Source organism: Ranitomeya imitator, chromosome 2, assembly GCF_032444005.1.
Source record: "Ranitomeya imitator isolate aRanImi1 chromosome 2, aRanImi1.pri, whole genome shotgun sequence".
NCBI classification, from domain to species: domain Eukaryota; kingdom Metazoa; phylum Chordata; class Amphibia; order Anura; family Dendrobatidae; genus Ranitomeya; species Ranitomeya imitator.
In genome coordinates this window covers 647,031,068-647,047,173 of record NC_091283.1, presented here as the reverse complement: position 1 = coordinate 647,047,173, position 16,106 = coordinate 647,031,068, and the positions used below count along the sequence as shown (strand labels likewise).

Here is a 16,106-nt window from a genome sequence, read left to right as displayed (position 1 = left end):
CAGAGAAACAGCCCCAAAGCATGATGTTTCCACCACCATGCTTTACAGTAGGTATGGTGTTTGATGGATGCAACTCAGTATTCTTTTTCCTCCAAACACGACAAGTTGTGTTTCTACCAAACAGTTCCAGTTTGGTTTCATCAGACCATAGGACATTCTCCCAAAACTCCTCTGGATCATCCAAATGCTCTCTAGCAAACTTCGGACGGGCCCGGACATGTACTGGCTTAAGCAGTGGGACACGTCTGGCACTGCGGGATCTGAGTCCATGGTGGCGTAGTGTGTTACTTATGGTAGGCCTTGTTACATTGGTCCCAGCTCTCTGCAGTTCATTCACTAGGTCCCCCCGCGTGGTTCTGGGATTTTTGCTCACCGTTCTTGTGATCATTCTGACCCCACGGGGTGGGATTTTGCGTGGAGCCCCAGATGGAGGGAGATTATCAGTGGTCTTGTATGTCTTCCATTTTCTAATTATTGCTCCCACTGTTGATTTCTTCACTCCAAGCTGGTTGGCTATTGCAGATTCAGTCTTCCCAGCCTGGTGCAGGGCTACAATTTTGTTTCTGGTGTCCTTTGACAGCTCTTTGGTCTTCACGATAGTGGAGTTTGGAGTCAGACTGTTTGAGGGTGTGCACAGGTGTCTTTTTATACTGATAACAAGTTTAAACAGGTGCCATTACTACAGGTAATGAGTGGAGGAAAGAGGAGACTCTTAAAGAAGAAGTTACAGGTCTGTGAGAGCCAGAAATCTTGATTGTTTGTTTCTGACCAAATACTTATTTTCCACCATAATATGCAAATAAAATGTTAAAAAAACAGACAATGTGATTTTCTGGATTTTTTTTTCTCAGTTTGTCTCCCATAGTTGAGGTCTACCTATGATGTAAATTACAGACGCCTCTCATCTTTTTAAGTGGTGGAACTTGCACTATTGCTGACTGACTAAATACTTTTTTTGCCCCACTGTATATCACCAGTTTGGTAAATTAGACCTTATCAAAACACAGGATACAATTTATCTTCATCCTAACTCTGCCCTATTGGGTAACCTTATAAAAGTCTTTTAACAACATAAAATTAACGACAACTTAAGATACTTGAAAGGTTAACAGGTTTTATTTAAAATCAAAAAGCTCTACATATGTTGAAAAACAATTTGTCCTCTATGGATTTTCAAATGTCTATTCAGGTCATTTTTCTGAGCGAAGCTCTTGCCACATTCCCGACAGATGAACTTCTTCACTCCGGTGTGACCTCTCTGATGTGACAGAAGGTTTGAACTTTGAGCAAAAGCCTTCCCACAGATGGGGCAAACAAAAGGTTTCTCTCCGGTGTGTATTCTCCGATGAGTGATGAGAGCAGAGTTACAAGAGAAATGCTTGCCGCAATCTTGACAGATGAGAGGCTTTTCTCTTGTATGGGTTCTTAGATGTGTCACCAGGTGGGACTTGCAGAGGAAGTTTTCCCCACATTCTGGGCACACAAAGGCTCTTTCTCCTGTGTGAACACTCTGGTGTCTAACCAGATGTGACTTGTATGGGAAAAGCTTTCCACAATCGGAGCACGTCAGTTTCCTTCTCCTGTGGACCCTAAAATGCCTAGTCAGTTCGGCGTTGCTAGTGAAAGCCTTTGGACACTCAGTGCAGGTGAACAGCCTCCGGGTCATTTGTAATGTCTGCTGAGGTACAGTCTGCCGAAGAGGTGGAGGAGCTGGCTTAATGTTAAAATTCCTGTTCAATTCACCATATTTTATTAACATAGCATTCATTTTCTGGGTGTTGGTATTAGTTTTAGGAATTTGTTTAATAGGAGCTGGTCTGTAGGCTAAAGCTCTTGGGTTATAGACATGAAAGAGGTTTGCTCCAGCTCGTGGCCTCGATTCTTCCCTCCTAAATAAAGCAGGATGTTTTGTTTGATTTTGTTGTGTGGATATATAAATTACATCTTCATCACTGGAGTCGGACTCTGTGGCTTGGCCATCAGTAGCTGTGTATTGAGTGTGTATGTAAAGGTCACTTTCAGAGAAATAGTCTTCTCCACTGGAAGACGATTCCTCAAATTCGTCACTTACTGATTTCCACGGTCTCTCAATTGTTTTATATAATTTCAACAATTCAGGTCTCAGATTAGACTTACTGAAGTTCTTATTCTGTTCTATGTAGTAAGGGGGATGAAAAGTAGTGGGAAAATCTTCATGAGACATTTTGGTTTTAACGTTATCTGTTGGAGAAAGAAAATAGAGTAATAATTTAGCCTTTTAGATTAAATCTAAGAGGTGGGATAGGAGAGGTGAGGGGGACGTCTAACACCTATAACTCCCCGCAATGTGGTAACTCATAGGTTGTCATGGCAGCCAGTAGCCTACTGAAGGCCACCCTGTGTCTGCCATATTAGCACACTTATGAACCCAGAATGCTAGTGTGGAGCTACGTTTTTGTAGTTATATCAACATTTTTGTACATTAGATCTTAACATCAGAACACAGTAATCAGAATTATGGCCGGTAATTGTACAGTAGACTACATATTGAAAATTCAAGTACTTTAACTTCTTTCCTCAGCAGCCAATTTCAGTTTTTGTGATTTTTTTTTTTCCCTCCCCTTCTCCAAAAGAGCCATAGCTTTTTTTATTTTTCGTCCACATAGCTCTATGACTGCTTTTTTCTGTGGGACAAGTTGAAGTTGTCGATGACACCACTGATTTTACCTTTCAATGTAGTGAAAAACGGGGAAAAAAATTCCAAATGTAATAAAGTTGGGGGAAAAAAAAGCATTTTACCATGGTTTTTTACTTAATTTTTATGGCATAATTCAAAACTATAACTGTTCTTGCTGATAAAACTTATACGGCTGTGCCATATATGTCGGTGGAAAAAGAAGTTATAGCTCTTGGAAGGTGAGATAAAAGCAACAAAAAATGGCAACATTTCCAGGGGTTTAAATTTTGATATCCATGTTTTTTCCTAGAGACATTGTACTACGTGCCCCGCCTAATTAAAACTAGTTTTGCACCTTCCTCTCATGTTTGCTAAAACAATGTCAAAATGAACCATTTAGAAGGGGATAAACAAAAAGATTACACACTGTTTTTATTTTTTTTTGTCCTTTGTTAAACTTTAATTACAAAACCTCTCCCTTTGACATAAGCCTTCTGCCTTCTATTTTTTACCTGGAAAAGAAGATCTGGAAGAGGTCAGACTCCAATTTAAAAGATGGCATTACTAGCGTACTTGCACAAATCAAAACTCAACATCAATACGCAGCCATTTTACCAGGTGATGTGAGGGGCTTGTGGGTCTCAATCATAACATCCTTGTAGAGATCCTTGTGTCCTTCTATGTACTCCCACTCCTCCATGGAGAAATGGACAGTGATGTCCTGACACCTTATAGGAACCTGACACACAATGATAAATTATCCTCCAGACACGTTATCCTTTAGCATTACTATATAATATCTCAGTATTTTCAGCAGCGCTCACCTCTCCAGTCAGCACTTGAATAATCTTGTTGGTGAGGTCTAGGATCTTCTCATCATTGCTTTTCTCCTGCTTCCTTGAGTGAGTAGGAGACTGAGTGCTAGGGCTCTGGGTCCTGCTCAATCCCCCTGAGACATGGGAGTTGCTTGGTGTGACAGGCTCACTTAACTTCTTCGCAGGTACATAGTCCTAGAAAGTTACATGATACAGATCAGGACACAAATTAATAAAAGTAAACTTTGGTGATAGGAATATTATTTAAAGCAAACCTGCACTAAATTTCACAATTCAATCTGCAAAATACATTATTGTTAAAACTAAATCTCATAGACCTGATGGCACCGCTGTACTTTATTTGAAATTCTACATCTTAATTGTTGTACACTACTGATATTTGAAAAAGTATTTTATCTGTTCAGGAGAGTGAGAAATTGCTCACGAATCTATGTGTATTCGATCTCCACCCACATGGTCTAATTTACAGCTGTTTCTTGTAGAGTGAGATTACAGCAGGGAGAAGGGTCACTGAGAAAATATCAAACAGGCTCAGAGAGTGGGGATTGTGTTTTAACTTTTAAAAAGGATTACATAGGCATCCTCACTTGCGTTTTTAAAGTAAGTACACCCGTCTCATTAAGTCTGAAAGATCTATTTAATAATGTATGGTTTATATTGAGTCCAGTATGAAGCAGTATCAGAATCAGTATGTATAATTACATGTATTGCTCCCATCTGTTAAAAACTTAAAATAGTACATTTTCAATGTAAAGACTTGTATAGGGTTCCAAATATTTTTTGTGTCCAATTGTATTTTATTGACGACATTTAACAACTCCTAAAACATTTAGATTTTTTTTTATACAGACACATTGTGGCCATGTAACAGAATAACATAACACAAACACTGAAGATAATGTGAGTATTCTAGCTATAAATGTACATGGGACCTTTAATATATATATACAAAAGTACAATGCACCAACTTAACATCAGCTTTTAAGCTCATCATAGTGAACGGTTTCTGTATAAAATAAAATATTTGTTCGCAGTCATTGCAGTTTTCCCCTGGAATGTTAAGAATGAGAAAGTCTTACAATTTCACTTCTCATTCTTAACCAAATACTTGTTCAAATAAATGTGATGTCACACGATCCTATTCCTGAACTCCCTCACTTCTCCAGTCAGCAGGTAGATGATCTCCAGTGTGAGGTTTAATATCCTGTCCGTCATTTGACTTCTGTCTTTTTCCATCTTCACAAAGTAGAATATCTGTCGAAATTAAACAACAAAAAACTTAAACATGAATTTGATCAACACGTGGATCCTGTATGTTCTCTTTGTGCTTGAGTGGGTTTCTTCTGCATAAAATGGTTTCCTAACACACTCCAAAAGCATTAGCAAGTTAAAGGAGTATTCCCATCTCCAAGATCCTATCCCAATATGTAGAAGGTATAATAATAGCAAATACCTCGAATTAGAAATGTAATATAGTTGATTTGCAGTGTTGCTTACCCCATGTTCAGGGCATTGCAGTAGCGTAAGAATCCATGGTTACGACCACTATCAGGCTATGTGCACACGTTGCGGTTTTTACCGCGGAACCGCGGAGATTTTGATGCTGCGGGTCCACAGCAGTTTCCATTGCGTTTACAGTAAACATGTAAACCAATGGGAAACTGCAAACCGCTGTGCACATGCTGCAGGAAAAACTGCGCAGAAACGCAGCGGTTTACAACCCGCAGCATGTCACTTCTTTGTGCAGAATCGCAGCGATTCTGCACACATAGAAATGCATGGATCCACTTAGGCCATGTTCACACGTAGGGTCGGGTCCCTGTAGGTTCTCCCGCAGCGGATTTGATAAATCTACAGGGAAAAACCTCTGCGGTTATCCCTGCAGATTTATCACGTTTTGTTCTGCGGTTTCCGCTGCGGAATTTACTCCTACTATTGATGCTGCATATGCAGCAATATGCAGCATCAATAGTAATGTTAAAAATAAAAAAAAATGGCTATACTCACCCTCTGATGTCCCGATCTCCTCGGTGCTGCAGGCGGCGGTCCGGTTCCAAAGATGCTGTGCGAGAAGGACCTTCGTGACGTCACGGTCATGTGACCGCGACGTCACCGCAGGCCCTGCTCGCATAGCAACCTGAGATCGGACGGCCGCGTACAGCTCTGGGAGGTGAGTATATCATTATTTTTTATTTTAATTCTTTTTTTTTACCACAAATATGGAGTCTCCTCTCCTCCACCCCGGGTAGCAACCGCACATTATCCGCTTACTTCCCGCATGGTGTGCACAGCCCCATGCGGGAAGTAAGCGGATCAATGCATTTCTATGTGTGCAGTATCGCTGTGATTCTGCACAAAGAAGTGACATGCTTTGGGTTGTAAACCGCTGCGTTTCTGCGCTGTTTTTCCCGCAGCATGTGCACAGCGGTTTGCGGTTTCCCATTCGTTTACATGTTTACTGTAAATGCAATGGAAACTGCTGTGGACCCGCAGCATCAAAATCGCCGCGGTTCCGCGGTAACAACCGCAACGTGTGCACATAGCCTTACTTCCCGCATGGGGCTGTGCCTACCATGCGGGAAGTAAGTGGATAATGTGCGGTTGCTACCCGGGGTGGAGGAGAGGAGACTCCTCCAGGCCCCGGGAACCATATTTGTGGTAAAAAAAGAATTAAAATAAAAAATAATGATATACTCACCTCCCAGCGCTGCACGCGGCCGTCCGGTCTCAGGTTTGCTATGCGAACAGGGAATGCGGTGACGTCGCGGTCACATGACCGTGACGTCACGAAGGTCCTTCTCGCACAGCATCTTTGGAACCGGAACGCCGCCTGCAGCACCGAGGAGATCGGGACGTCAGAGGGTGAGTATAACCATTTTTTTTTTTAAACATTACTATTGATGCTGCATATTGCTGCATATGCAGCATCAATAGTAGGAGTAAATCAAGCAGCACAAAACGTGACAAATCTGCAGGGATAACCGCAGCATTTTTTCCCTGCAGATTTATCAAATCCGCTGTGGGAGAACCCTCAGGGACCCGACCCTACGTGTGAACATGGCCTCAGTATTCAAAACCATGCATTCCTAACCTACTGTAATGCCCTGTACATGGGGTAAGCGATATATCGAATCAGAAGAGCTATGCTATATTTGTAATTGGAGGTATTTGCCAATAATATTATTATTATTACACCTACTACATATGCGGATATGATCTTGGAGATGGGAATACCTCCAACTATGAAATTGGCCCAGACTTGTATGCGTAAAAGGGTATTTACACTGCAAGATCACTGTTTATTATCTTGCAATGTAAACAGGCTGCCGATCACCCAACGTACAAGCAAAACATTTGTTCATTGGGTAAAGTGATCTTTTATACAGCATAAAAGAATCATTGTCGATGGTGCCTTTAAACGATTACTGACAGGCAAAAGTTTACTGAGTGACAGTCCTATAGTCCCCTTAATGACCACCAATACATCTTTTACTGACCTGTGATATAAGAGAATAGAATCCTCCAACATGTGACAATCCAGCAGCTGTGGGCTGTACACTACAGCTGACAACTTACTGCATCAGCCACCATCAGTGTTGGCACCGTCCATATTTGTTTAACCCTTTAGATGCTGCTGTCAATTGTGACTACATCATCTAAATGGTTAGCAGAGCCTGATGTTTGTCATAATAATAATAATAATAATTGTATTTATATAGCGCCAACATATTCCGCAGCGCTTTACAAATTATAGAGGGGACTTGTACAGACAATAGACATTACAGCATAACAGAAATCACAGTTCAAAATAGATACCAAGAGGAATGAGGGCCCTGCTCGCAAGCTTACAAACTATGAGGAAAAGGGGAGGTACGAGAGGTGGATGGTAACAATTGCTTTAGTTATTCGGACCGGCCATAGTGTAAGGCTCGGGTGTTCATGTAAAGCTGCATGAACCTGTTAACTGCCTAAGTATGTAGCAGTACACACAGAGGGCTAATAACTGCATAAAGTGTATGAGAACATGATGCGAGGAACCCAATTATGCTTTTTTTTTTTTTTTTTGAATGGGCCGCACAGGGATAGTTAGGTTAATGCGTTGATGTGGTAGGCCAATCTGAACAAATGAGCTTTTAGGGCATGCTTAAAACTGTGGGGATTGGGGATTAATCGTATTAACCTAGGTAGTGCATTCCAAAGAATCGGCGCAGCACGTGTAAAGTCTTGGAGACGGGAATGGGAGGTTCTGATTATTGAGGATGCTAACCTGAGGTCATTAGCGGAGCGGAGGGCATGGGTAGGGTGGTAGACTGAGACCAGGGAGGAGATGTAGGGTGGTGCTGAGCCATGGAGTGCTTTGTGGATGAGGGTAGTAGTTTTGTACTGGATTCTGGAGTGGATGGGTAGCCAGTGTAATGACTGGCACAAGGTAGAGGCATCGGTGTAACGGTTGGTGAGGAATATGATCCTGGCTGCAGCATTCAGGACAGATTGGAGCGGGGAAAGTTTTGTAAGAGGGAGGCCAATCATGGCATGGCATTGTCATGGCAATTCATGGCCAAACAGCGGCCTTAGAGTCTACTGGCTATAGTGACCTGTTCAGAAGTCAGCAATATTTAGGTAGTAAAAATCAACTTTTTCATTCCTGTCATGCTATTTTGCATTAATTCCAGAAAATCACCTGAAAGGTTAATAAACTACCTGAAAGCAATTTTGAATACATTGAAGGGTGCGATTTTTAAAATTGTATCTCAATTTGGGGGTTTCTAATATATAGAACATCCAAAGTGACTTCAAAACTGAACAGGTGCCTAAAAAAATACGTTTTGTAAATTTCCTTGAAAAAAAATGAAAAATTGCTGCTACATTTTTAAACCTTCTCAAATGCTAACAATAACATTTTACAAATGGTGCTGATGTAAAGCAGACATGAGGGAAATGTTATTTATTAATGTTTTTGTGTGATATGACTGTCTGGATTAAAGGGATAATCATTCAAGGTTTGAAAATTGCAAATTTTTTTTTTTTTCAAATTTCTGATATTTTTATAACAAAATATAAAACATATCAAGTTAAATATACCATTATCATAAAGTATAATATGTCACAAAAATACAATCTCAAAAATAATGGGATATGTTGAAGCATTCCATAAAGTGACATATCACTTTTGTGACCCTGGTCATTAAGGGTACCGTCACACTAAAACGACGCTGCAGCGATACGACAACGATGTCGATCGCTGCAGCGTCGCTGGAGAGCTGTCACACAGACAGCTCTCCAGCGACCAAAGATCCCGGTCCCCTGGTAACCAGGGTAAACATCGGGTTACTAAGCGCAGGGCCGCGCTTAGTAACCCGATGTTTACCCTGGTTACCAGCGTAAATGTAAAAAAAACAAACACTACATACTTACATTCCGTGTCTGTCCTCTGGCGCTCTGCTTTCCTCTGCACTGTCAGCGCCGGTCAGCCGTAAAGCAGAGCGGTGACGTCACCTCTGTGCTTTCCGGCTGGCCGGCGCGCACAGCCAGTGCAGAGAAGCACAGCGCCGGAGGACAGACACGGAATGTAAGTATGTAGTGTTTGTTTTTTTTACGTTTACGCTGATAACCAGGGTAAACATCGGGTTACTAAGCGCGGCCCTGCGCTTAGTAACCCGATATTTACCCTGGTTACCAGTGAAGACATCGCTGAATCGGCGTCACACACGCCGATTCAGCGATGTCAGTGGGAGATCCAACAACGAAAGAAAGTTTCAAACGATCTGCTACGACGTACGATTCTCAGCGGGGTCCCTGATCGCAGTAGCGTGTCAGACACAGCGATATCGTAAGGATATCGCTGGAACGTCACGGATCGTGCCGTCCTAGCGATCAAAGTGCCACTGTGTGACGGTACCCTAAGGGGTTAAGCTGCTTGTCGGTCTGTGTACAGAGGCCTTAAGAATTAGATTAGATTTTAAGTCTCAAAAAGGGCAGGGATTGGTGCCTGAGACAATAAATGCAGAATAGTAGCTGCGGATTAGGCATGGTGTGATTTAAAATACAATGAATAAAAGATCAGGGGTGTCAGAGTTCAACAAGGACAATGTGGACTGTCCTAAAGCCCCCATAGATATAGACTTAAGCAAAATGATGCTTCAGCTCATTGTTTGGCCAACAGCTATCGAAAAAAGCCACTCCCATACACAGGCGCACTCGCTTGGCCGAGTGCTCCTGTTATCTCTATAAGAAAACCGCTGACTGACACAATAGCTGGTGGCTTATCTCTGGAAGAACAATGAGATTGGCAGTTCGAAATTGGACATGCGCAAGAGACATCTTTCCCGACCATGAGTAGGTCGGTGTCCTCATATGCATAAGACTGTCACCTGAACCCGTCAATATTGAAGGGTTCACAGGTCTAATGTGTGTGGGGGCCCTTACATTGGCCGAACCCACCAAAATTATTTGTTATCAACAAGTAATCAAGAAGCCAAATATATATCACAGTTTTGTGCAACTGCTAAATATTTAGCACAAAAAGTGTGGATTGGATTCTGTCATAGAAAAGAAGAAAAACAGTATTGTAGAAAAAAAAAGCTTCCACAAATGAGCCACATATCCATCTAAGATATGTTAGGTTCACATTGATTCTGTTCTCTACTTTTAGCACGGCATCAGGGTTTTTATCTAAAAAACAGGATTCCGACAGAAGCCCTGATGGAGCCAGCCATTTTGTACACTGCCTTACTCCCATTCTGGCTGTCCTTTGTAGTACGCAAAAACATTGTCTACCGCACTTTTGTAATCACCTATGAATACGAATACTGCCTGAATGAAGGTCAGACTACTAGTGATGAGCGAGTATACTCTTGCTCGGGTTTTCCAGAGCATGCTTGGGTGGTCTCCGAGTATTTGTTAGTGCTCGGAGATTTAGTTTTTGCTGACGTAGCTGCATGATTTACAGCTGCTAGACAGGCTGAGTACATGTGGGGGTTGCCTGTTTTTTAGAGAATCCCCACATATATTCAGGCTGTCTAGCAGCCATAAATCATGAAGCTGAGGCGACGAAAAAACGAAATCTCCGAGCACTAACAAATACTCGGAGATCACCCGAGTGTGCTTGGGGAGACATGAGCAACAGTGCTATTCGCTCATCACTATGGATTACATCCAAATAACTCCGTCACTGTCTCTCTGAATCTGGTTGTCAGTATAGAGCACAGTATGAGTGTGAACCAGGCAGTCTCCTGTATTTCACAGTAAATATGCAGCAATCTTGGAGCCATATCACGATCTCTAGATACAGTGGGGCAAAAAAGTATTTAGTCAGTCAGCAATAGTGCAAGTTCCACCACTTAAAAAGATGAGAGGCGTCTGTAATTTACATCATAGGTAGACCTCAACTATGGGAGACAAACTGAGAAAAAAAATCCAGAAAATCACATTGTCTGTTTTTTTATCATTTTTTTTGCATATTATGGTGGAAAATAAGTATTTGGTCAGAAACAAACAATCAAGATTTCTGGCTCTCACAGACCTGTAACTTCTTCTTTAAGAGTCTCCTCTTTCCTCCACTCATTACCTGTAGTAATGGCACCTGTTTAAACTTGTTATCAGTATAAAAAGGCACCTGTGCACACCCTCAAACAGTCTGACTCCAAACTCCACTATGGTGAAGACCAAAGAGGTGTCAACGGACACCAGAAACAAAATTGTAGCCCTGCACCAGGCTGGGAAAACTGAATCTGCAATAGCCAACCAGCTTGGAGTGAAGAAATCAACAGTGGGAGCAATAATTAGAAAATGGAAGACATACAAGACCACTGATAATCTCCCTCGATCTGGGGCTCCACGCAAAATCCCACCCCGTGGGGTGAGAATGATCACAAGAACGGTGAGCAAAAATCCCAGAACCATGCGGGGGGACCTAGTGAATGAACTGCAGAGAGCTGGGACCAATGTAACAAGGCCTACCATAAGTAACACACTACGCCACCATGGACTCAGATCCTGCAGTGCCAGACGTGTCCCACTGCTTAAGCCAGTACATGTCCGGGCCCGTCTGAAGTTTGCTAGAGAGCATTTGGATGATCCAGAGGAGTTTTGGGAGAATGTCCTATGGTCTGATGAAACCAAACTGGAACTGTTTGGTAAAAACACAACTTGTCGTGTTTGGAGGAAAAAGAATACTGAGTGGCATCCATCAAACACCATACCTACTGTAAAGCATGGTGGTGGAAACATCATGCTTTGGGGCTGTTTCTCTGCAAAGGGGCCAGGACGACTGATCCGGGTACATGAAAGAATGAATGGGGCCATGTATCGTGAGATTTTGAGTGCAAACCTCCTTCCATCAGCAAGGGCATTGAAGATGAAACGTGGCTGGGTCTTTCAACATGACAATGATCCAAAGCACACCGCCAGGGCAACGAAGGAGTGGCTTCGTAAGAAGCATTTCAAGGTCCTGGAGTGGCCTAGCCAGTCTCCAGATCTCAACCCTATAGAAAACCTTTGGAGGGAGTTGAAAGTCCGTGTTGCCAAGCGAAAAGCCAAAAACATCACTGCTCTAGAGGAGATCTGCATGGAGGAATGGGCCAACATACCAACAACATTGTGTGGCAACTTTGTGAAGACTTACAGAAAACGTTTGACCTCTGTCATTGCCAACAAAGGATATATTACAAAGTATTGAGATGAAATTTTGTTTCTGACCAAATACTTATTTTCCACCATAATATGCAAATAAAATGTTAAAAAAACAGACAATGTGATTTTCTGGATTTTTTTTTCTCAGTTTGTCTCCCATAGTTGAGGTCTACCTATGATGTAAATTATAGACGCCTCTCATCTTTTTACGTGGTGGAACTTGCACTATTGCTGACTGACTAAATACTTTTTTGCCCCACTGTATGTAGTCGGAAAACACATGATTTTGTAGACTGTTCCTCAAATTTGGTCTACATGTCCACACACACACATCCAGATTATTAATGTCATAAATCTTTGCATATTTTGCACAATGAGAGCATCAATCATTACTTGATTAGTGCATGCATGGTGTAAAACTATAGTAATGACCTATATGTATGATAGGACAATGGGGTGTAAGGACTGCATTGATTACTCGGTTTGTGTGTTTTATTCATTTTATACTAGTGGGTGGACTATTGTAAAAGGACCAAGTTTGAAAAGTAAGCAACGCCAAGTTACTCATACCAACTTTTTATGTTATTACTATTATTTCTTTCTTTAAAGGCATTGCCTGCTTTGCACAATTAATTTGTTAGGCTCCAGTTGTCATCACCTTTGAAATATATCCAGTATAGAAAAAAGCAATAAATAAAAAAATACACTGGATTCATTAGAATGGAAGTAAAAATGGATGTTTTAGTTTTTCATCTGTTTTGTATCGGATCCATTTTTTTACTAGAGATGTCTTGACCACCTCTATTGTTCTGGACATGTGCAGTGCTAAAAAAACACGGATCTGTTAACAAATCACACCATTGTGATACGTTTCCAATGCACTTGAATGTTAAAAGAAACAGTTCGAGTTGTTGTTGTTTTTTTGGCCAGATTAAAAACAGAAAAAATTGTGCAGACTGTTTTTTGATCCAGCTAAAAATACAGATTGTAGCTGGACAGGAGGCAAATGGAAGACATTTTAGGACATTCCTGTTACTGTTCAAATGAATAGATCTTGTACTAGATCATATTTCCATTTTCATGACCCAGAACAGATCTAAAAATGGAAATAACTATTGGACATGTGAAGGTGGCCTTAGAAGAGATCTGACATAAGAAACTGATGACTGGGTGTCCCCTTCTGAAATTAAGATAGGACTGGTAAGAGCCCATAGTCTGAATCCCGCAAGTTTGCTTAAAGAATGGAGATATATAATTCTACCATATTTAAAATGTACATATCAATAAGCTACAGAAGATCAGGAATATTTAAGACACTCACAGCTTTCGCACATCTCTAAAACAATACAAAGTAAATCAAACAAATATTTCTATTGCCCCTCCTGTTAAATATTTGTAAAAAAGTTGACATCCAGTAAAACTAATGCTGTGACATCTGGTGGCTGGAATGGGTGGTGAGGTGCCCTGGCTAGCAACTCTGACCAAAATTATTAGGGGGGTCTAAAACATTAAAAAGCTACAATAAGAAACTCTTATTTTGTTAGACCTCCTTTAATTTTAGCAAATTATCTGGAATGTGAGATACTAGTATCTCCAGCTTTAACCAGGACAGTGTTGATATTACAAAGCATGCCATTGCCTAATCAGGAATATCTTCACCTGAAGACAAAAAAAGTGCCTTGCAACTAGGAACACCTTCATTAATGTTGTTACCCAGCTAAAACTTAGACTAAGTGATAACTTGCTGATCCATGGGTGTCCCACCACCAGGAGCCGCACCAATTGGCAGATCGGATAATTTTTATTTCCGATGGATAAACTTTATCCCAGTTTCAAAACAGCGTGGGCAGATCAGATTCCTGACGGCTGCTCCATTCATTCTCTATGGAGCTGCCGGAAAAGCTGAGGGCAGCACTCAGCGGTCCCATATGGAATGAATGGAGTTGCGGTAGACCATGCGCATTGCTGCTCCAGTCTAACGGAATAAAAGTGACCTTTTCTGCCGATTGGTGCTGATTCCAGTCGTCGGCCCTCCACCATTCAACAAGTTTTCACCTTGGATAATAGATAACTTGGTGTCACTGGACAACCCTATTAGTTATTCCTTTACGGAACACCTTCTTCGACAAAACCACCATCACTTATCGGAAAATGCCGCCTTGCAACTATGTAAGACCTGCGTGCTAACTAGGCATGTGTTACGAATGCCCTTGTCTAACAAGGCACATCATCTTGCACCCAAAAATATGTTCTCTTTATTAGGAACCCACTCGCCTAATTTTCTTCTCCCCAGGAAAGTCTTTGGCTAACCAGGAACACCTTCACCTAAGGATAGCGTTGTTCCAACCAGGGGTGTCCTTGGCTGACCAAACATAACTTCTTACCACCAGGAATGCCTTGTGGTTATTGTTCAGAATGCCTTCCCCTGACCAAGATGATTATCGGAAAATTTTGGTTCTGATTTAACGCGTTCATTTACCTCAGAACAGATTCCTACTCCCAAAATCCTTCTTTCATGAGAAATGATTTGTTCTAATGAAGAGAAGCCTCATCCTAACGGAGAATACTTCAGGCAGCTTACCAGGAACGTCATGTTATATGTGACCGCCACAAAGAAATCCGCCATCTAGGAAGCATCTTCCTCCCCCTGGAAAGCCCCCATTACAGTCCCCAAATGTCTCTCCTTTGTCTGAAATCATATTATGAATCTGCCCTTCTATAGGTTCCCTACGCCTGGCGCACAGTGACAACGGGGTACCTCAGTCAGTATGTGCTGTGCCACAGTGAGGAGGCATGGAAGCCATAGCCAAGCATGTGCTAACACTATACACAAGGAGTGCCTCAGCCTCCAGGTGGCAATCCCCAATGGTGGCAGCACAGCCTCCATGAGAAAACTTCTGGCTGTTCTTGTCTAGTGAGAGAGTGGCGCCAGTGCTAAACATCTCCTGAGCTCAGGTACCAGTCATCCCCATGTGCCCTACATTTACTATTCATTGTGTACTTCGTGTCCCCTCCAGCTACATAACAGGCATGCACAGTATTGGTCTGCATGGCATCCGGTACAGCCCTAGAGGCCGCGTCTCACCTGTCAGGCGCAGGCAACTCTGGGGTTACATGCACAACGAGCTCGGGCTCATTCCACCCTCACTAAATGTAAACTCCCAACAACATGTCGGCTCTTTATTATGTCATCGGCTCTGAACAGTCGGCGCTAGAGGGAGCGAGCAATAAGCCAGACAGGTCTTCGGCGCGGCAGCCATGTTTCTGTAGCCTGCTGGAGATCTGGAGAGATGTATTGTGGCCGCTGTGAAAATGGCCGCTGCTCAGAAGTTGTGCCGACATGAAGAGGTGGAGCTTCCTGCGAAACACATCATGGCCGCACTGTGAACCAAGGGGGCTAACTACTATGCTCAGTACAGAGTTATTCTGAATACTCCTCATATGTTTTCTGGATATGATGTAATACAGACTAGAATAGAATAGAAAAAGGGATAAACTAAGCAGATTTTAACAACACTCCCAAGTCCGTACTTCACAAATTTTGAAGAAGCGAAAGAAGGACAGAATATGGGGCTCACTACACGCCCCACAGCAAATTTTGGCTAGCTCTTTTAACCATGGCCACACCAATTTACCATTTCATTATCACCTGGTCAGATTAAGAAAAAATGATAGATAACCCTATGAAGGCTGTATTCACACCACTGCCTGCTAAACCTTTTTGTTTTCCTGTCCATTATAGGAGCAGAATAATGGAAAGCAGTCGGGGACAGATATGTCATCAAATGCACAGCAAGGCCTGACCGTCCCCACTGTGCATAACGAAGTCCGTCAACTTTTTGTCCTGGGATCCATCTCCTCTCTGCCCTTAAGGGTGCCTCATCAGCATCCCTCTCTGCTTTCAGGCTGTCTCCTCAGTGTCCTCTGCCCAGGGGATGTCTCCTCAGTGTCCTCTCCACTTTACCCCTAGAGTGTCTCTTCAG

General features: G+C 42.2%; 1 protein-coding gene across 1 annotated transcript; it reads right to left on the bottom strand.

Annotated features, from left to right (window-relative positions):
- Nucleotides 1-1,094: 1,094 nt before the first annotated feature.
- LOC138665421 (oocyte zinc finger protein XlCOF8.4-like) lies at nt 1,095-15,322 on the bottom strand. The gene is made up of 5 exons (XM_069752894.1): nt 15,209-15,322; nt 4,651-4,746; nt 3,481-3,666; nt 3,272-3,395; nt 1,095-2,220 (listed from the first exon to the last, which is right to left on the bottom strand). Exons 2-5 carry the CDS (start codon nt 4,726-4,728, stop codon nt 1,136-1,138), a joined length of 1,473 nt encoding a protein of 490 aa, XP_069608995.1. The 5' UTR covers nt 4,729-4,746; nt 15,209-15,322; the 3' UTR covers nt 1,095-1,135.
- Between the last annotated feature and the right edge of the window lie 784 nt (nt 15,323-16,106).

Excerpts from the sequence above, each read along its gene's own strand:
- LOC138665421 (XM_069752894.1), bottom strand. The coding sequence starts at position 4,728 with ATGGAAAAAGACAGAAGTCAAATGACGGACAGGATATTAAACCTCACA. Across the intron at positions 3,667-4,650 it reads TCTACCTGCTGACTGGAGAA|GACTATGTACCTGCGAAGAA; the intron begins GTGAGGGAGTTC and ends GTAACTTTCTAG. Across the intron at positions 3,396-3,480 it reads TTCAAGTGCTGACTGGAGAG|GTTCCTATAAGGTGTCAGGA; the intron begins GTGAGCGCTGCT and ends ATTGTGTGTCAG.